This window comes from Cryptosporidium ubiquitum, assembly GCF_001865345.1.
Source record: "Cryptosporidium ubiquitum isolate 39726 chromosome Unknown contig_7, whole genome shotgun sequence".
Taxonomy (NCBI): Eukaryota; Apicomplexa; class Conoidasida; order Eucoccidiorida; family Cryptosporidiidae; genus Cryptosporidium; species Cryptosporidium ubiquitum.
This window is the reverse complement of record NW_021639830.1, coordinates 468111-488999: the sequence shown is the minus strand read 5'-3', so window position 1 is coordinate 488999 and position 20889 is coordinate 468111. Positions and strand designations below refer to the sequence as shown.

Below are 20889 nucleotides of genomic sequence, written 5' to 3'. Positions count from 1 at the left end.
CAATCTTTCTCGGGAAAATGATCGTATAAGTATAATTATTATCTTCCTTTTTTACCTATTACTACGATTTTAATTTTACATCAAATTTTATGTGGAAAAAAACACGTAATGTTATTGTTTGCATGCAATAAAAAACTGGTAATTGTTTGGCTTGTAACACCGGTATGTAGTATGCATGCAGTGCATGCAAGCCAAAAGTGCCCAGTAAAATAGCAAGGTATTTTAATCATCAATAATTCATCAAAGTAAAAGAGAAAAGGACATTATTTAAAAATAAAGTGTTAAAAAGAGTTTCTTTTATATATTTCAATAGTAAGAATTAAGAGAAATCAACTTCCTTATATATCCTACAATTATCCTCTATTAGTTTAGATTCCAAAATGTATCATTCTTATTGTGATAATCTTACTTAAGCCTTATGATCGTTAGAAAATTTATTACTAGTAATAATCAAAAAAAAAACAATAAATTCAATTACTAGTCATTTTATGGCTGTTCACAGCCCCTCGGCTCCAGAACTACTTTCAAAGCTCAGACTGATCTCTGTTTTGTTCAGAACTTGGAATTTTTGTAGAATTGTTTGAAGAGTCTGAAGAATCAGAGCCCAAAGTAGAGTTTGTGTTCATAGGGGGAACAACTTCGGAGTCTGAAGTCATATTGTTTGAAGATATTGTGGAGTTGAATTGATTGGAAGTAGAGTTATTTGACTGGGTTTCATTATCTTGTTTTTTTGGTTTCGACTTAATTTTAGGTCTGGGTTTGGGAATGTTTCTAACTCTCTGAACGTTCGAAACAACGTTATTCAACTTCTCAAGAGTTTCGGATCTAAGCAAAACTGGAGAATCTGTTGGTTTTAGCTCAGATTGTCTTGTTTTAGTATCATTATACCAGGTTTGGAACTCATCCAACATACCCTTTACCTCAGTAAAAGTAGAATTTTGGACCCATGTGTGAGTAAATTGAATAGCCTCAAATGTCTGAATTGTGAAGTTTAGTTTTTTATCAACATTTGTAATTAGCTCATTCCTATACTTGAACTCTTCTGCCTTTATGTGAACCAAGTCTGTCATATTTGAGACATTTTTAATTTTTTCCTCCACAAGTTCCAAAGTGATACTATCTCCAATTTCATACAGCCAATCTTCAGTATCTGAGAGAAGTTTTGTTATATTCTCTCTCTCTTCCTCCAGAGTGACTTTCTGATAAATCTCATCATACAGCTTGTTTCTGTTATCATAAATCAGTGCCTCTAAAGAGTTCTTTAAGTACATTAATTGCCTATGTTTAGCATCCAACTTGTTGAGCTCGTTAATGTGGTGACTTATTGATTGTTTGATCTCCCTAGTAAGAGGTAGAGGACAATCAAGAGGCTCTTCCAAAAATTTAAGCATGAATGGCTGAGATCTAGTTATCACCTTCTCTTCATAAACCGTCTTAGTGGAGTTCTTCTTACCTCCATTTAAAACAGATCCACTCTCTGTTGAATTTACTGTGCTGTTTGAATTTAGAACAGAATCTTCCTCTTCAGGCTTTGTAGAATTCACTGGTACTATTACTGGAACTCTAATTGTTTGGTTAACCATCTTCCACCCATAAGCACTCTCCAAACTCAAAATACCATAAGTATCTACTCTTATTTGAAGAGTAACATTCAACAGAGAATCTTCCAGAGAACCACCACTTTGAGCTTCGGAAATAAACCCTGGAATTCCCGAAATGTTGAATCTAGAAACTGGCCTACCATTCTCTGATAAAATTGCATTAAAGTCATCACCTGACCTCACCTCAACACGATGTACTCCGTGATAATGGGTAGTACTATTAATAACTGGAATCACTCGGTCCCCAATTTTCAGTGAGTACTCATTGGAGGAATATTCATTATAGAATATGTTCTTTGTCCTGAAAGTTGCCGATTGGTTTGCTGCAACAAAAGCTGCCCCAAAGGCCATTGCCTCATCACCATTCAACCTCTGGCTGACATTTTTACCGAAAGAACCGAAATATCGATCCAACAATGCCCTCACACTAGGAACTCGAATACCACCTCCCAAAATCTCCACGTCAGTAATGTCATCCATTGTCCTGTTTGCCACTCTGAGACTCTCATTAATTGGCTCCAGAGCCTTGGATAATATATTTTCATTTATTAATCTATCAAACTCTTCTCTAGAAATAGACTGAGAAATATCTACATCTTTATAAAGGGACTCCACAAAGAAGTCCGCTTGTTTCAATGTTGAAAGCAATAGCTTAGTCCTCACACTCTGCTTCGCAATCTTTTGCAACACTCTTGAATTATCCAATGGAATTCCCGCCAGCGGGCTCTTTTCTGGAGCCGTCCTAATTCTTTCTATTATTAAGTCAGAAATTGCCTGATCAGCAAGGTATCCACCTGAGTTGAAGTTTGTTGAACAACCCAATACATTTATTTTGTGTGTTTGAACAGTTCTTCCCATATGTGTGGCATTCACTGGTTGGAATTCTACGACACATGAGGATGTGTGTTTGGCTCCCATATCATAATAAATGAAAGTTGAGTTTTCGTTGTTTCTTAAATCCGTTGATTGATGTACCGCAGCTGCTCCAAGAGAGTTTACCAGTCCAAATAGGTTTAGTCCTGCAATTTCAGCTGAGTCAACCAAGCTCTTTCTTTGTCTTTGGGTGAAGACTGGTGGGATGGCAATGACAGCTCCAACAGTCTCACTACCAAATACAGGTCCGGGGTTCAAGTTAAAACTGGATCCACCCTTCTTGTTTTGTCCATCCTTAGTGGAAGAACTTTCAACCATGCGTCTCAGAAAGTCCAAATAGTGTCCAGTAAGCTCCTCAGGAATCATTCCATGTCCATCAATCCTAATAACTGATCCATTCTGGACGTTGTTATGCTCTATAACATAGGGGAATAGATCTCTACGAAGACCATTTGGAAGAGAAGTTTTACCATTGTGTTCCGTGAGCTTAGTTTCGGAAATTTCGTCCCCACACATACCCAAAAAGCTTGGGATATGTAACAATGTTCGAATTGGGTTCCTAACCATACTTCCCAGTGCATCCTCACCAAATAAGCGAACTATGGAAGGAGATGATGAGCTAAATGACACTGCTGTTGCTGTCTTGCGTTGGCTATGAGAGTTCAAGACAATCTCAATCCCTCTACCTGGACGAATAGATGCCACCTTTGAATTGTCATTTCCAATATCAATTCCAATAAGTGAGCTCCTGGCTAAATTCACAAGAAGTGAGCTTGAAACCAACCAGAATAAAAAAGAGCTCAAAAGTTTTAGTGAAATAGGCTTCATGTTTTTTAATTTGGACTAGCTCTGTTAAAAAAATCCAATTACTTTAATTATGCTTTATTGCGTTACCAGGCCTTTAGTCCTACCTTACAGCCTCCCTGAGTTCTAAATAAAAGCTTAAAATGTAATTCCAGACTTTGTGAGAACTATATTTAAACTCTGTGTTCACCAAGCAGTCAATATTAGGAGATTGTTGTTGGAAATCAGCTTTTTTGCTTCTCTCAGACTAAAAAAATTGAGATTCTTGTAATTTCCAGATTCCTCTTATTTCCCCGAAATATTTACTTATTTCTAAGTTTTATGTTTAACTTTAACTTTTTGGTGTACCGGGTTGGTTTTGGCTCCCCTTCATATTTTAAAGTGGCCCCCCTCGCGGAAATGTTAAGGCCAAAAAGGATACGACACGTATACACCGGCATATGCAAAAAAAAGATTAAAAGGAAGCAAAAGGCTGAAAACTTGGGCTTTTCCTATATTTTAAGGAATAAAAAAAGGTGTGATTTGTATTAACTCCTTATTGAGCAGTTATTGAAGCACAAATCTGATAAGGAATTCACGAGAAGGCTATAAGTATATATAGACTTCATATTAAAGTATTGTTTAACTGAACCTACCTTTACTCCACTTATAAAAACATTTATTGGGAGTTCGGTAGTTTTTGGGTTCCCCGTATAACTATTGAGGCTTTAAAAGCGGAATTATTATGTGATTCATGTGAAAAAAGAGGCTGTTACATTAGTTAAGGCTATACTACATTATATATATATACATAATATATGACATATAAATATATACCATATCATATATATATGTATATATATATATGATATGTATTTACATAGAAAGTTGGTCAATCTATGAAAGAAAAGACACCAGCAGAAGCAAAGCGAGGTGATATTGAAACCAAATCACACTCGGGATTAGTTTCCTCGTTCCATGCAGATGCTCCCACCTTCCAACCACGAAGTGGTTTTGTGGTAGGAATGGGGGCTGGAGCTGGAACAGGAACTGTTACAGGCGTGGCTTCAAGTTCAGGAGGAGATGTGGGGTCCGGGCTGACGGCCTCGGCACAGCCTTTTATTCCATCAGCAATAAGGCACAACACTAGCACTACTATTGATCACGGTGAGCACGGAGGCTTTCAGATGTCCTCCGTTGGTTATTCTAATTCCCATATAGGAAACCAATCAGCAAGTGGTTCCAAACAGAATATGGTATTCACTGGCTCAGGAAGCCTTCTAGGGGGAACTCCTCCTCAGGATTCTGTGGGATTTGGAGGGATGGACCTTTCTGGTAATGCCTCTGTCTCAGATGGGACTATGGGTGTTGTTGGTGGTATTTCTGGATCGGAATATGAAGGTTTGTTAATTGGGGGGACAACTTCTGGACAAAAGTCCAGCTCAAGCTTGCAAGAGGAATCACAATCTTCTTTGGGAGGAAGTATCCATGGTATTCAATACAATTCCGGAACTGGATCTGGGACAGGGAGCTCAGGAACCAGTGGTTTCCAGAGCCATAACATGAATGGTCTTGACTCCACAAACTATTATGGAGACTCAGGTAACCACACAGTGGGTCATAACCAATCTATAACAACTGCGTCAGGAGCAGGGACTGTATCTGGAGGAGCTGTTGGAGGACTGGGTTTGGGGGTTGGTGTAGGAGTTGGAGGGTCAGGGTCTTCTGCAGGAATGAATCAACATCACCACTCACACCCCAATATATTGGATCTCTCTGAATATTGTAGAAGAGTTAGAGGCTGGAATCTACCGTTTCTGAGAACAATCCCACAAATGAATGCCATTACCCAAATAAGACATGAATTACAACTACAAAATATTTCTCTCTTACTGACTCAAAACGACATTATTTCGGCCAACCAAGTCCACAGTGGTAGCTCCGGAGAAGGAGGTGGTGATGGAGGTTCCGGAAACGGATCAGGAGGTATCGGCCAGCATTATGTGCCTCCCATTGTACAAAGGATTTTCTATGGACTTTGTTTACTTGATGACTCAAATGTACCTTCGACCACAAGGTTTTGTGGTTACCAAACATACGCCTATAAAGCAATTAATGTGGAAGACTACTCAGCATATTGCCTGAGAAGAATAGATGGGTTTCCTCTGTCCGAATTTGACACATTGAGACCTCTTTTGGAGAGATGGCAAAAGCTTGCTCAGCACCCATGCATAGTATCCTATAGACAGAGCTTCGCATCTTTGGATTTTTCCCAGGGCTCATTAGTAGCTGTTTACGATTACATACCAAATGCGAGTACAATGGAATCTGTACACTTTAAGGAACCAATTGGAGAGCCTTTACTGTGGAATTATATTATTCAGATAGTCCTGGCTCTGGTTCACATCCATAGTTCTCAGCTTGCAGCCAGAGTGATAGATCCAACTAAACTATTAATTTCCTACAGAGGTAGACTACGTCTGAACTGTGTAGGAATTTTAGACCTGACAAGGGTGGATGAGTCTAAAACTATCTTGGATTACCAGAAACAAGACTTGGTCGCTTTAGGCTATATAATTCTCGCCTTGTGTTGTGGATCACTAACAATTATTAATGACCTAAACCATGCAGTAGAGCAAATCTTTTTGAAATCGTCCTTATATTCAAATGACCTTAAGAAGTTGGTACTTATTCTTCTGTCAAAACCTGCTCTAAACAAAAATAACCTGGATGTTTTTATATTGGCCAATATGCTAGCAGCCAGGATGATTCCTCAAATTGAGCACAGCCTAAAACTCACAGATGCTTTGGAAAACGAATTTAGAAAAGAAATTGACAATGGAAGACTCTTTCGGCTTCTTACCAAAATCAACACAATTGCGGACAGAACACAACTTAATGCTATCCACAAATGGAACGAAACCGGTGACAGGTACATTTGCAAGCTTTTTAGAGAGTACTTATTCCAACAGACTGATAGCCAGGGAAGACCAGTGATAGACATGGGTCATATCCTAGATTCTCTTGCTAAAGTTGACGTTGGAACCAGCGAAACCATCACTCTCATGTCCAGCGATGGGTCCTCTATCCTACTCGTCTCATTTGCTGATATTAAACATTCCATCGAAAAGTCTTTCTGTGAAATTATTGCAGCTACCACATCCAGCTCCAATTTCCACGACTTATAGTCTGTCCCTATTTTATCTAGACTTATATAGAAAATTAATAGAAAGGAAACCTCTTTTCTTGCTAATTAGTAGTTATATAACTTTAGTCTTACATGTATTTTGCGCGCATTTTTGGCACTTTTCAAAAACCAATTTAGTGAAAGCTTCCAAATGCAGGGGTGGTGTGTAGAAATTCAGGTTTAAAATCTACAAAGTCAGGATGTTAACTAGTAGTGTTTAGGTATAGTGATATTTAGCTAACTTAATCTAACTTTTTAAAGAAAATGTATATAAAAGAAAAGTGTAACCTAAACCTCGAAAAAATTGGCCCAATGCATTCTAATGATTTCTGGCACAATTTTCCCGCCAAGTGACTTCAATTTTTTGGTTTTATAACTAATAGTGCAAATTATATGTGTGCTCCCGCCTCTTTGGCCCGCCCAAAGTTGCATGTCTTTAATACGTACAGGGGGAATCTTTGAAATGATTTAATAGGGAGAGGGTTGAATCTGAATCTAATTAAATAGATGATCAAATTGTGTGTAAAAGTGTGTAAAGAAATGTTAATATATGTAAAATACGTGAAGAATTGACAGAGTACGTATAATTAAGATAAATAGGTTTATATATACATATATATATAATAGAGTAGGGTATAATCCTATAAGAGAAAAGGAGCAATATTTATATATATAAATATTAAAAATAATAAAGGGACGGGAAAACTGAGGAATGGAGAGATCTGGTTAATAATAATAGAGCAGGAATTCGAATAACTGGTATTAAATAATTGGAGAATATTTAGATATATATATATATCTAAATATATATATTTATATTTATATGCATATAATATAAATATATAGAAATAAACGTATAAAAGAGGATAGAAAAGAAAATTCAAGGTCGATTTTTTCTTTTCTCTTCCTCTCATTCTAAACATTTTCATATTGTCGAATTGAAATTGAGACTGGGGGAACCAGGAGTAGTACTTTTTTTACATTATTAAAGAAGAGCAGAACTAAGTGTTACTGATTAATATTACTGGAATAGTGAGCATATACAACAATATATAAATATATCTTGAGAAATGGGAAATCAGTTGGTGAAATTGCGAGCAGACAGAGCTCAAGATGCTCAAGATGTTAGAGAATGGGCCTTTGCAACTTTCCCAGGATTAGAAACCAATTTGGAAGCTATTTTTGCCTATCACTGTGTTGATGGAGTGGGATTATTAGACTACGAAATAATTGAAAAGATATCTAGACATTTGATTATGAATTTTGGTTATACTGACTTACTTTTAAGATTCACAACACCAAATGGTGCTTTAGATAATAGGCACGTAAGTAATGGATTAGCTATATTAAACGTTGATACCAGAAAGCCAATAACTTTAGATGGTTTTAAGAATTTTGTAGTTTGCTGGTTAGATAAGTTAATCGAAGTTCAAGACAAAGATGTAGAAAACTTGAACTCAGCTCTAAATAATGAACAGGAGAAACAAAAGGCCAGAATTCTCTATGCAGTAGCCCAATGGAGAGAAAGATTCAAGACTATTGATGACTTCCACATATTCTGCGAGGATGTTAGAGATGCTAAGAAGGTTGAGCTCGATGAAGTTGTAGCTGATGTTTACGATATGCAAGAAAGACTCAACGAGCAACAACTCAGACTCTTACAAAGACAAAAGGAAGTTGAAGAAGTCTATGCTAACGTACAAGCAGAGGAAGCAGCCATACAAGAAGCTCTTGCTAATGCTCCAGCTGCATCTCAAATTATTTCCGAAGAAATTGCCAGAACATTCAAGAATAATATTCAGGGAGACGTTACTCAAATTGCATATTCTTCTGAACTTACTCCATTTGGAGCACCAGTCTCTGCAGGTGCTTCTACTTCTTTCAAGAGGAACATTCCAAAAGCAAGAAAATCCGCAAAAGTTTTGGGGATGTGCTGATTCTCCTTAATATCACACTAACAAACAAACACTATTTCAATAGAATTTTACAAAAAGGAAAAAAGTAGCTAAAAATTAAGCAAGGCCAGGTTAGAAGAGAATGTAATGTATTATTTGGAACGATAGTAATAATTATTATTTAAAATTCTCTTTTTTTTTCGTTACTACTAAAATGATATATAATGTTTACTTCTCCAGAATGAACTGAAGGAAATTGAGCCGATTTAACGTAATTTTTTCGTAATAACCCTTCTATCTTTCTTTCCCATTCTCATTTTTTCCCCATAAAACTATATGAGATTAACGCATTCTCCGCCATTTTGTTTTTTTTCTATTAAAACTAACAGGAATTACCTGAATCTAACCAAGTACTTTGGCGCCAACTACATGTGTGTCAAATTAAAGAGCGGGAGATTTAATTCTTGTAAATATAATTATTTAATTCTCTCTCAATAGTATTCTGTAGCTTGAACATTTCTTTTCTGACATTTTTGATATACATTGTTATAACTTCTGGATTAGAAATAATTTCATTATAACATTTCAATTCTTTAGTAACTGCCTTAGAATCTTGAGAAAGCTTTTGCATGCTTTTTTCCAGGAGTTTTATTCCCTGATCTAAGCTTTTATTTAAATAAGATGACTGTAAAATTTGCAGTTCTTTCTTTGCAAGTTGGAATTCATTCACGATACTATTAAACCTTGAGGAAATTGCTTCAACCTCATTACACATTCTAAAGCCTTCATAGAACTCAGAAACTGTTTCTGATGCATTCTTTAGAAAAGCTGAAATTTCCTCCTTTGCCCTGGAAAATTCCACTGTTAAACTCTCACATTCATTATCTGGTTTTTTCCTTCTAAAAGTATATTTGAGTATTGAAAGAGCTCTCGAGGTTTTAGATGTCCCATCCTTGTCTATCCTCCCACAAAAGAGGTCTATCCTTGCCTGAATTTGGGATAAAAATCTCTCCATTATTTTTAAATTATCATCTAAAATGCTTATATCGTTACTATATTTTGAGATTTTTTTAATCACTTTTAAATCTTTGTCCAAAATGACTTTGAATCCTGAAAGTTCATTCTTAAATCTGTTTGTCTCATCTTTAAGTTTTTTAATACTCGTCTGTCTTTCTTTATTGGGTAATATTTCGTTTGTAGTTCCTTCTTTGTTCAAAAAAGATTGAGAAATCTCAATTAAAAAGTCTAAATTCTCTTGATCTGAGCTCTTTATATTAGAAATTGCAGATTCTAATACTTGAATATGCATTTCAAACCCTTGTATCTTCTTTAACAATGGCTTAGTAACAGAATCCAATTCTGAACCTTCCTCCTTAAGAGTTTCCAGTTCTTTTTGAAGACTGAAATTTTGTTTCATTAGTTTTTCTTTCAAGTCTAATAATTTTTCTATTGTCTCATTTCTTAAAGTATTTTCTTGGCTACCATCTGAGCCTATTAAATTAGTTTCAAAAAACTTTTTTATTAAGCTTTTTGACCTTTTTTCCAGTATGAAATCTGTTGATAGTTTCTTCAGCTCCTCCTGTCCAGAAATTAGTGGAGATTCTTCTTCCCACATTGAAGTTTTGGTCATCATTTTGTTTGAAATACCCAATCTTAAAGTTGGATTATTTGGAAAATTCTTGAAATTTGTATTACATTTTTCAATCAATTCATTTAAATATGTATGATTTAGTAAGTATTCCAATTTTTCCAAATCAAAGACTCCTGTCATTGAAAACCTCTCTTTTTCTTTATCTAAAACTTGTATTTGAAGTTTCAAATCTGGAAAAAGCATTTCATTATAATACCTTAACCCTAATATACCATTCTGTATCTCAGTATTCTTTGATACATTTTCAGATCTCAGAAATTCACCAACTTTCTTAAACAATCCAACTATTTTTCTATTATGAAATTCTGTATTTGAATCAAACTTAAATGGATTTTTCAATTCTCTCTGCCAAAGATACTCTATTAAGTCTTTTGAAGACTCAAAGAAATTCTCAAGTTGAGCTTTTGGATCACTTTCTTTGATCAATTTATATAATCCATTCCAAGTCTCTAAGTATCCTTTTTTTAATGTCAGAAAATGACCTTGCAACTTTTTTAGTAATTGTGAAAATATCTCAGAATTCTTTTCATGTCTCAAAGATGAAATTCCTGTCTTCAAACCATCTAATGTAAATTCAAATACATCTAAGGACTTCTTAATTCCTTGGTCTACCTCTTCTAAATCTCCCTTATTTTCTTTTAGTGTAAGTACTAAATCCGATAAGTTACGTATATGGTAAGCTAAAAAAGACTTTGAGAGACCCAATATTACTCTATATATTAAACCAACTGATATTTGGAGCCAATCAGCAAAAGCTTTAACTAGTTTTCTATTTGAGGTAATCCACTGACTTTTTTCTTTATTTAACTCCAAATAGTGAGACTTTAAAGATTGAAGATCTTGAGAAATATCCTCAACAATAATTAGAGAGTTAAGCTCATCAGATCTAGCCTTAATAATGATGTCCAATAAACCTTTCAAATTTGAGTCCAACTCCATTCTCTTTTTAATGAATAAATTGTGTTGTTTAATAACCGACTCATTTCTACTTTTCAAAAGTGAAACCGAACTTTGAGATCTTTTAATGAGTTTTCTAGATATTCCATTTAAAATAGAAACACTTTGGCCTTCTCCAACTACTAGTCCCCATGCTATCTGCTTACAGAAAGTACTGGAAGTAATCATAGAAAACAATACCAAAATATTGTTAATCTTTTCAACAAGTTCTTGCAGTTCTTTCTTATTAAGGTTTTGTGTTTGTTTCTTATCAGAAAATCCACCACTTAACATTGAAATTGCAAACATATTTATTGAATCCAATAATGGATACCATTTATTGACATCTATGCCATTGATATAATTTAATGGAACGTTCTTTATCATCTTCTTACTGTTAGTTTCATCATTTTGAACTATCAACTCCTTTAATTTTTCTTGTATCTTCAAATCTATATTTGAAAACCATTCTTTTTTTCCCGAAATAGTTTTCTCCAGGACTGGGGCTACCTCATTTTTATATTTAAGATATGTCTCATTAAAGACAGATTCCAAATCCTGTAGTTGAGTTTGGTTTGTTAGCTCCAATGACATCTTTAAAGCTCCAATCCCTAAAAGTGACGTTTCAATTAATTCATCTGCGGATTCTTTGACTACTTCTGAAGATAAGTTCATGTAATTTAGGAATTCATAATTACTTCCTGTATGAGTTTGGGTAAAATTTGAAGTCATAACTTCTCCTAATTCTGGCAGATTTTTTCCCCCTTCTATTTTACTCACTCCATCTTCTTCTGTTTTTATGAGATTTTTTTTTTCATGATCTATATCACTTCCAGAAGCTAAAGAAAAGACAAACCATAGATTTAGGAATATAATATGCAAAATCTTTCTCATTACTTTAACATTATGTTCTTAATTCCTTTGGAACCTCAAAGTTAATAGAAACGTTAAAAACTTTCAAAACTAGTTTCTTGAGTCTTTGGATTTGGTTATTTTTTTTTCTAATTTTCTTTTTTTTCTTGAAATCTTTTTATTAAGCTAAATCAAATTTACATGTTGATTAGAGTTATTAATTTTTATGCGCCTTTTAATTAAAACTTACTAAAATACCCTTTAAGTTACTTGTTCTCAAATATTTGAAGTCTAATTCTATTTTGATTCTTTAAACTTCTAATTGAAACCACAACAATTTGCTCTTTTTGTTCCTTTTGCTCTTTTTATTCTCTTATTTTTCTCTTAAACTCTATTTTTTCTGGTCATCTAATAACATGATCTAATTTGCCGCGCGCGCCTTCTCGGTATTATTTAGAGGGAAGGAAAGATGATAAATGGGAAAAGAGGGTATGGAAGCACAATAAGCAGATGGTTCAAAAAAAACAATGAGAGGGAATGATTAAGAAGCATTACATTATTGTTTTAATACATAGAGATAGTTTAAAGTGTGATTTAATGGAATCTAGTATGAATATATATAGTGGTGATAATATACAGAACTGTAGAATACATAAAAATAATCTAAATTTAGATATAACCAATGTGTAGAGTAGATTTGTGTGTATACATATATATATATATATATATATATATATAAATTAAGAGCTTTTAGATAATTCTTTCAAGCTCAATTGCGTACCCTAGTGTATTTGAGATGAGATCTAGATTGTTAGAACAGCTTGAGCTCTTCTTCTCAAAGTAAACAGCATTATCAATGAGCTTCCATTGAACGTTTGAATTGTTAAGATTTTCCTTGGTAGAGTTGGGAGACATCTCATTGATAAAAGAAATCAACTCCTCATTAGTGGAAAATCTCATCATACTCTTAAGCTTGTCTATGCTTATCTTATCATAGCTGCACTCAATACATTTTGCTACCTTTTCTCTACAGGTATCTATCAGCTCTTTAAAGAAGATCTGATAGTCTGGTGTAGGTAAGCTACTTTGCATTTGCATTATTTTGCTATAATTACCATCTAAGAGATATAACTCCAGTTTCTTAGAGAAAGAAATAAACTCGTTTTCTTGGTCATTTGGAGAAATGATCTCCAAGGCTATGTGGAAATCACTTATTCTGTCACAACTGAGAAGATATAACAAGTACAAGCCCTTAATCATGTCTTGATTTGTAGATTTTGCAAGAATCTAGATAATGAATAAAAGAAAAACCAGTAAATTGAATTGTGATGGAACTTATAAATTAAGAATATCCAAGGCAACTTACCGATTCATAGTCAATATAGTATCTTTGTAAATTTAAAAAGTCTCTCTCAAATCCCAATAGGTCCTCTTTTCTAACAGAAACCAATACTGATATCTCCAATACATCCCTTGCGATTACTAATTCTGTTAAATCTATTTCTTTAGAGGACAGTGATAAGCTAGGAAGCTCAATAAGCATGATTTTCATCTCCTTAATCAAATTTGATAGGTTATTAAGGTTCACTGAGTGTCCTTTTTTTATCTCAACTTTGGCCTAGTAATGGAACTCAAGTTAGAATATTGTCAGTTTTTTGGCTCAAAAACTTGTTGCCTAATTAATATAAGGACAAAACAACTATATTTGAGCTCTTAATAAGAACTTACTTGTTGTAGTAAACCTAATATTTTACTTGTATCGACCATTGTATTGATGATCTTGATTCAGGAATGCTTGGGCCTTGATACTTTCTAAAACAACAAATATGAGGGAAGTAACTTCAATGTATGTTGTATTTCAAATCCTTTGTGAAATCCCACACAATATTCACTTGAAAGTTCTTCTCAGTCTTTCCCGTTTTTTATTGAATAATTTCTCCTCCAAAGCAAATAACAATATTTAATTACCTTCTTTAGCACTAATGGCTTTTTCTAAACCCCTCTATGGTTACCGCCAAAAAATGAGCGCCAAATTGTGAGAATTAATTAATTAATAGGGTTCTGAGATAAATTTAAAAGAAGCAGAGGAAGAAATCCTGGAGATAAATAAAGGATTCAGTGGAAATTGACGTGATAGATTGAGTTTTGGATGCCTGAGAATCATATGTGAAGTTTAAGGCAGCTGTTTTACAATTTTTTCTAGCCTTTTTTATGAAAGAGGTTAAGTTTATCTCCAAGTGCAGCATTTAAGATTTCTATTACAAAATAACGATTAATTAGTATTTAAAAAGTTAGCAAAATATGTCAAGAGATCAGATGCCATACAGAGAGTACTACGATATGCCACGTTCAGTTCCATATGGAGTTCCTGAAGGGTATAGAGAAGACTACTATCATATGAAGATGCGTAGGGATTTTGAAGGTGGGTATCCACCAGGGTATTATTATAATATGGATGGTAGACACTATCAGGAAGAGCATTACCCATATCAAGGTCAGAGATTTGAGCACCACGGTGGGGCCATGGAAGGTCCAAAAGAGTCCAAGTTTTCAAATGGAAGTGATAAATGGGACAGATCAAATGGAGAAAGAAGAAATATAGGGAGTGATTTAATTCAAAACTTACATATAGAAAGGCACAAGAGGGATTCCGGTAGTGTTTCAAGGGAAAATGATGGAAGAAAGCAGATTAGACTAGAGGAAGGATCAGGAAATGCTCCTCAACAGGGCATTTCAAGTTCTCAAGTAGGTAAATTAAGTGTTCAAGAGGTTGAATCAGGGGTTAGAATAAACAAAGAGTTTAAGGATGGAGGAGGCTTGTCTGTTTTCCATACTACAGGGAAGGACTCAATTTGGACTAAAATTGATATCTTGAACAAAAAAAAGCTATGTTATGATTGCCAAAAAGAGAAGTGGAGGGACAAAATCACTCCCTTGTGTAAAGAATGTTATAGGAAACTCTCAGATTCCTCAGGAAGCAAAAACTCAAAGAAAGAGTGTACTTATTGTAAAATTGAGTTCCTCCAGCATAGGATTTTGAAGAAAGCATTTAAAGTATTTAACAAAGAGATTTGTATGGATTGCTGTAAGAATCTTTGTAAATACAACACAATTCCAGTACGTTGTCATTTCTGTGATTGCTGGTCTGCTTGGACTTCCCATTTACTATGTGATAGATGTTCTTCCTCCAGAGAACAGTTTGGTGAGCCTCTTCCGTGTGATATGTGTAGGAAGACTTGTGCCTTCGATAGAGGAGAGGAAGCTAGAAAAAAGTTGGATGGAAGGCTATTTTGTTTTCTATGCACATTTAAATATAAGAAACTTAAACACGAGGAAGTGAAGAAGATCAATTCTGAATACAAGAGAGCCGAAAAGGCTCTTACTAAGGTTGATTTACCGGAAATATCATCCACAAATGGGCAGAATGATGACAAGAAATCTGCTCAGAATTTGGTCTCCACATCAGACTCTAACTGCAAAGAGGCTGTGGACTGGAAGATTGTTGCTCAGGAAAAAACACTCTTATATGAGAAAGCAAAACAACATCTTGCTGAGCTACAAGCAAAAGAACTCAGCAACAAAATTGAGACTGGGTCATTAATTACTCAACTCAAAGAAGCTAATTCAAACCTTGAAAAACAAAACAAGCTTTTTGAAGATAAGATACTTCAGCTTAATGCTGAGCTTAATGATTGGCAACTCAAGCTCAACAATATTTGCGATGAAAAAAACAAACAAATTAAGCTGCTTAAAGATGAAAAGAGACAAGCAATACAGGAAATGGAAGGATTACTTGAAAAGCTCAAGTCTGAAAACAGAGAGCTAAAAGAAAAGGCCAACTCTTTCACTAATTTGTAGCCATCCAACTCATATATGTACATTATATTTCTACCTACAGTTAATTTAGTCCAAAAATCAATTAATTTTAATTTGTCTTTTTATTGTTAGTTTTTTCTTCTCGGTACCTTTCTATTTTAACTTCTATTTGTAAAATTTCCCGCCATTTACACACAAAATCACGAGGATAGGTAAAAAATTCAAAACAACTATTGGTAAATAAAAGTTAAAATATAAAAAGGAGGATGTGTGCATGGAAAGTCCCAAATTACTGTTTTTAGGTAAAACATGTACTTAGAAAAGGAAGACCTTCATTTATTGAATGGTTCTTTTTTCAGAGTGAATTTTAAAGCAATTCCTCAAGGTGATTTAAAGAATATACTAAAAGCATGTGGATTAAAATCGTCAACAAGCACTTCAAGTAATCAACAGATCGCTTTATTGGAAGGAATAAGACGGTATGTTTTGACGGGAGATCTTTCAGAGATTTCTGACCTATCAAGGCCAAATGTAAAAAGTATTGAATCTAAAAGGTACACGTTTGATTATAAGAATATTATTAATGAAGAAACTATTTCTCTGGAACTCATCTTAAAGTCACTAAAAAAATCTCCTCTTACTCTTGAGAAGATTATGTTAAGTAATTCTGTGAGTGTTTCCGAGATTGCAGATTGTTGCTCGAAATACCTAAACACTCCAAAGAGTATTTTTTCAACTAAGGTCATTTTAGACAAGATTCAGACAGTTCTGGCCTCCCTAAGTATAGAGAAAATAGTTATTTAACTTTATAATTTCAATTTCCCTGATATATAAATTATTAGGCTCCTTAGTTTAGTAATAACTTTTTTTAATTCTTACTACCTTTTGATATTAGGAAATACAAAATTTCCCGCCCAACAATTCTTAAGTAAAAAGCTAAAGAACAGAGCATAAAAACAATTAGAAATACTTGTATTCCAAGAAAGAAATTGAATACAACATGGAAAATTCAGAATCTTCTGTAAAAGGCAATTTTTTTGAGAATCAGGAAATGGATACTGAAATCCAGCTAGATAAGGAAAGTTTACAGGTGATTTTGGAGGAAGGAGAGAATTTCTACCCTTTGTTAGAAAGTTCTATTGAAGATGAAATGGCAGGCAGCAAAGTTTCTCCTTGTTCGTAAGTAGATAAAATGCAGTTATTGCATTTGCCATTGTGGGACTACTCTTATTTTTAATTTCTTAAAATATTTTTAGGTTTATGGACAAATTTAAACAGTTTCACGAATCTAAGGTCAAGTCGATGAATTTGGAGCAGATAGAAGACTATTGCAAAGAATTTGTGGAGGCCTTACAGAATGGAAAGTGAAACATTGCCGAAAAGAAACACTGTGGGGATACCAATGTTGACCATCTTCTGGCAATACTCCTAAAATTCTGATCATCAAATCCAAGCAAAAAACCATCTGCAATATATAAATTAGCAAACTCTACAAATAACTGATATAGGTAGATAATTAAGCTATGTAATAATCTATTATAAGTTTAAATTTGATATTAAGGTCTCAAGCTGTTTAGTTATATTGCTCAGCTTGCTTATATTTCGATGGCATTGTTGTCTTTTTTCAACAATTCCCTTTTCTTCTTGAAGGAGATCGTCAAAAATTTCCTCTTTGTAGAGCTTGGCAACTAGCTCTCTTTGAATTGCTTCCTTGGCGGCATTTACCATAAAGTACATTACAGCTTTTGGAACCGAGTCTGCTATGTTTTTTCGCACAATGTTAAAGTATGATACGATGAAAAATTTTATCACATCTGACTCGATCTTCTCCCGCTCGGAAGGATCTCCCGTTGTTGCTATCGTTTCTGGAACTATTGGTAATCCCATCTTCCCACTATATTTCCCCAAATAATTTTTCTCGTTCTCCACCAAATTGGCGCCTAAAAGCCCTGCATGTGCATGTTTGGCGGTAATCTGGCCCTGAATTTGCCGAGCTGGGCTAAAAATGTCAATAGAGGATGTAGCGGAATGGTTGGTTGGCAAAACTGGTGAGTTTCCACCGATATTTTTGAGGGATCTGGAAGCGGAGCTAGTGTAGTAAGTTTCATTTAGTTTGTAGTTGTGGTAGGTTGCAACGTTTTCAGTCTCGTTGTATTCTGCTGAAATTAGGTACGATTTACGAGGCTCGTGCTGGTCATTAAAGAAGTCATTCAAAACGATTCTGTTTCTGTTTGAAGGTGTAATTGTGTTTGAGTCAGTTTCCAGAAGAATTGGATTGGATGCTGGATTGTTGGACATGTCATTAGAATTGTTTCTAGTCAAACCTTCAGTTAAGCAGGCCTTTTCTTTCTCAAATATAGAAGTAAGGGCAGACGCGCCTCCGATAAAGTCAGGATGATTTGTATTTATGTAGGCAAGTTCCATGTTTATTAGGTCTACTACAGCCCTGTTGGTTGGGCCGAGGCATTCCTCTAGGACATTGTTAACAACTGAAATCATATTATTCTTCAAATTAGAATACCTATTGAGCTCAGGTAAAGAACACTGTTCTACAAGCCTTTTGAGCTCTTCATATACTTGTTCCACACAAGTAAGAGAAGGTCTAAGTAGCTTTTTAATTTGGATTCTGGCGAGAACTTCAAATGCACCTTCTGATACAAACAAGGATGATTTTGTTCCTGTTGAGTTTTTGATTGCTGTTCTTATTTCAGTATCTGATAAACCATCTAAAGGATCAAAGCTGAAAAGAGTGTTTCCAAACCAGTTGTGGAATACATAATTTAGCCTGGCTCCGCCTGATAGTTTCATCAAGCCAGTCTGATAGGATGCTTGTCCGTCAATCATATCTTGGAATTTCCTCGAAAACTTTGAAAAGCAGTTGAGTATTACAGCCCCTTTATTTTTGATCATATAATTACCATCAAAGCTTAGGCTCTCTCCTCCAATGAATAAGGCCCTATTAGTTAAAGCACTTATTCCCTCTATTTTAAAAAGTAAACAATATTGTTTGAGTATTTAAAGATGTTAACTTACCCATTTCATCCAAAATATCAGATTGAGAAAAGTCCCCATAATTAAGTAGTTCCATCTGCTTAAGATCTATAAGCTTTTTTGAATGGTTCTTTATCTGGGGAAGCAGCTTGAGAATATGATCTAGAAACTCTTTTTGAAGAATATTAACTAGGTTGTAAGTTCCACAACGAGACTGAAATGATTTAAGCTTTGAATTGTTTTCGAAAAAAGATTTTTCTTCATTTAAAGAAGCTCTCAAAGATCTCGGTCCTCCTGCTTTCTGCCTGGAATCCCTACACATAACTGCTACATATCCTCTATTTAAAGGGTATGACTGATTACTTAGTACTTGGATAGTAGTCGAGTAATTTTCTACTGTATCCAATTTGCTTAGAACGCCAATAGTCCTGAGTCCTTCAGGATCTACTTCTCTTGCAATATTTAAGCTATCAGAATTTGCAATGTCAGTATTTGCAGCAGTGATTGCCAAAATTAGACAGCTAGGACGCCTTATGTACGATAGGACTATCTTCCTAATTTGAGATTCAATATCAGATGGCTGGTCTTCAACCGGAACTTTCGTTAACCCGGGCAAATCCACCAAAGTCAAATTAATAGCTTTTTTTGAGAATATTCTAAGTAATATGGGGACTTCTGAGACGTTTTTATTCTCTCCTATCAATCTGTTTGTTTCTATCAAGATTTCCTCCTTCACTTTTTCAAAATCAGTAAACTTCAGCCCTTTCTTATGGCCAAATTCTGCATAGTCATCTCTATTTTCCTGTCTTATTTGTTGGAGTTGCAGAATTAGTGGCCTCCTAGTAACAATTCCTTGTCCTCTTGGCAAAAAATGACGGCCTAAATAGTCAAAAGTGTATCAGACAATCCCAAGTTTGTGGATCACAAAAAAATGATTGTTTTAATCAAATTTACAAAAAACTAACCTATAATGTATTCCAAGAGCGAGGATTTCCCTACAGACTGAGAACCCACTACAGCTATTTCGGGAAGATCCAAGCCTAATTCATTTGAAATTTTATAACTTCCAGACCCCTCCTTTATAATAGTCAGAATATCATGAAGCTCATTTATAACAGGTATCAGAGACTCCATGTTTCTAACTAGATCTGAGTGCTTATTCACTTGGTAATTTTTTATGACCAGTTTTACCTGCTTTCCTTCTGCTACTATTTTGCCTGACAAAATGTAAAGTTCTACACAAAAGAGAAAGTTCCCGCCTTTTGACCCCACATGGGAAAGGTCACTTTAGAAAAATCATTTTCCGATATTCACGAATTAAATAAAAAGAGAGCAGATTTCAAGAATCTAATTACTTCAGAAGGCCTTTTATCTACTATACAGGCTCTCCTACCAATAAATTTCCTTCTCTTTGAATTTTGCCCGCCACTTTCCTGGTTCACACCAGTATTCTAAAGGTCTAAATATATATATATAGTCATGCATATATATGAAATAACTAACATGCCAATTCCTTTATAATTAGAAACAGAATAAAGATATTAAACAATATAAATTAAATGAAAGACATAAAATAGAAATCAATAGTTCTAAGTAAACAATAGAAACAGTTAAGAAGCGGCTTTCTCAAGATTCCTTGCAAGCCAATCAAGTCCTTCATATAATCCATCACCAGCAGTGGCGCAAGTTGATTGAATGAACCAACTCCTGTGTCTCAAAGAGCTGAGTTGTAGTTTCTCAGTGACTTCTGTGACGCTCATTGCATTAGGTAAATCTTGCTTGTTCGCTAGAACCAAGAGTGTGGCATCCCTAAGCTCATCCTCTCCAAGCATTCTCATAAGCTCATCTCTGGAGTCATTTATTCTCTCCCTATCGTTGCTATCAACCACAAATATTATGCCATCAGTATTTGTATAGTAATGTCTCCAAAGAGGCCTAATTTTGTCCTGGCCACCAACATCCCAAACAGTGAAGGATATATTTTTATATTCTACAGTTTCAACATTGAATCCAATAGTTGGGATTGTGGTTACCACCTCTCCTAATTTAAGTTTATATAAAATTGTAGTTTTCCCTGCAGCGTCTAATCCTACCATGAGGATTCTCATTTCCTTCTTCCCGAACAATCTGTTCCATATTCTAGAAAGTGCCAAACCCATAATTAAATCGTAAAATTTCTATAATCCAGATTTATTTTTTGTTTACTATAGCCACAAACTTAGAATATATTCCCTATTTCTGACCTCAAATTTGTGTGTATTCCTAACCTTGCTAACCCAAACCTTCGTTTGATCTGAGACCCTT

The 20889-nt window shown here is 34.7% G+C and overlaps 10 protein-coding genes across 10 annotated transcripts; 5 read left to right on the top strand and 5 right to left on the bottom strand.

The window, feature by feature from the left end:
• Nucleotides 1-524: 524 nt before the first annotated feature.
• Nucleotides 525-3302, bottom strand: cubi_00735 (heat shock protein; the record flags this gene model as incomplete). The annotated part of the gene is made up of 1 exon (XM_029017748.1): nt 525-3302. One exon carries the CDS (start codon nt 3300-3302, stop codon nt 525-527), a length of 2778 nt encoding a protein of 925 aa, XP_028873546.1.
• An 854-nt stretch (nt 3303-4156) lies between these two features.
• On the top strand, nt 4157-6445 carry cubi_00734 (Pabp1-dependent poly A-specific ribonuclease; the record flags this gene model as incomplete). The annotated part of the gene is made up of 1 exon (XM_029017747.1): nt 4157-6445. One exon carries the CDS (start codon nt 4157-4159, stop codon nt 6443-6445), a length of 2289 nt encoding a protein of 762 aa, XP_028873545.1.
• Nucleotides 6446-7514: 1069 nt separating this feature from the next.
• On the top strand, nt 7515-8381 carry cubi_00733 (uncharacterized protein; the record flags this gene model as incomplete). Its single annotated transcript, XM_029017746.1, has 1 exon — nt 7515-8381. One exon carries the CDS (start codon nt 7515-7517, stop codon nt 8379-8381), a length of 867 nt encoding a protein of 288 aa, XP_028873544.1.
• A 415-nt stretch (nt 8382-8796) lies between these two features.
• Nucleotides 8797-11820, bottom strand: cubi_00732 (uncharacterized protein; the record flags this gene model as incomplete). The annotated part of the gene is made up of 1 exon (XM_029017745.1): nt 8797-11820. One exon carries the CDS (start codon nt 11818-11820, stop codon nt 8797-8799), a length of 3024 nt encoding a protein of 1007 aa, XP_028873543.1.
• Nucleotides 11821-12528: 708 nt separating this feature from the next.
• On the bottom strand, nt 12529-13545 carry cubi_00731 (proteasome regulatory subunit RPN12; the record flags this gene model as incomplete). Its single annotated transcript, XM_029017744.1, has 3 exons — nt 12529-13065; nt 13145-13396; nt 13507-13545. The coding sequence occupies 3 exons, from the start codon at nt 13543-13545 to the stop codon at nt 12529-12531; spliced, it is 828 nt and encodes a 275-aa protein (XP_028873542.1).
• A 534-nt stretch (nt 13546-14079) lies between these two features.
• On the top strand, nt 14080-15636 carry cubi_00730 (uncharacterized protein; the record flags this gene model as incomplete). Its single annotated transcript, XM_029017743.1, has 1 exon — nt 14080-15636. One exon carries the CDS (start codon nt 14080-14082, stop codon nt 15634-15636), a length of 1557 nt encoding a protein of 518 aa, XP_028873541.1.
• A 267-nt stretch (nt 15637-15903) lies between these two features.
• cubi_00729 (uncharacterized protein) lies at nt 15904-16398 on the top strand (the record flags this gene model as incomplete). The annotated part of the gene is made up of 1 exon (XM_029017742.1): nt 15904-16398. One exon carries the CDS (start codon nt 15904-15906, stop codon nt 16396-16398), a length of 495 nt encoding a protein of 164 aa, XP_028873540.1.
• A 196-nt stretch (nt 16399-16594) lies between these two features.
• cubi_00728 (uncharacterized protein) lies at nt 16595-16962 on the top strand (the record flags this gene model as incomplete). Its single annotated transcript, XM_029017741.1, has 2 exons — nt 16595-16773; nt 16851-16962. 2 exons carry the CDS (start codon nt 16595-16597, stop codon nt 16960-16962), a joined length of 291 nt encoding a protein of 96 aa, XP_028873539.1.
• A 168-nt stretch (nt 16963-17130) lies between these two features.
• On the bottom strand, nt 17131-19719 carry cubi_00727 (dynamin-related protein; the record flags this gene model as incomplete). The annotated part of the gene is made up of 3 exons (XM_029017740.1): nt 17131-18575; nt 18628-19464; nt 19551-19719. The coding sequence occupies 3 exons, from the start codon at nt 19717-19719 to the stop codon at nt 17131-17133; spliced, it is 2451 nt and encodes an 816-aa protein (XP_028873538.1).
• A 476-nt stretch (nt 19720-20195) lies between these two features.
• On the bottom strand, nt 20196-20693 carry cubi_00726 (ARF1 2 like small GTPase; the record flags this gene model as incomplete). Its single annotated transcript, XM_029017739.1, has 1 exon — nt 20196-20693. The coding sequence occupies one exon, from the start codon at nt 20691-20693 to the stop codon at nt 20196-20198; it is 498 nt and encodes a 165-aa protein (XP_028873537.1).
• Nucleotides 20694-20889: the final 196 nt, after the last annotated feature.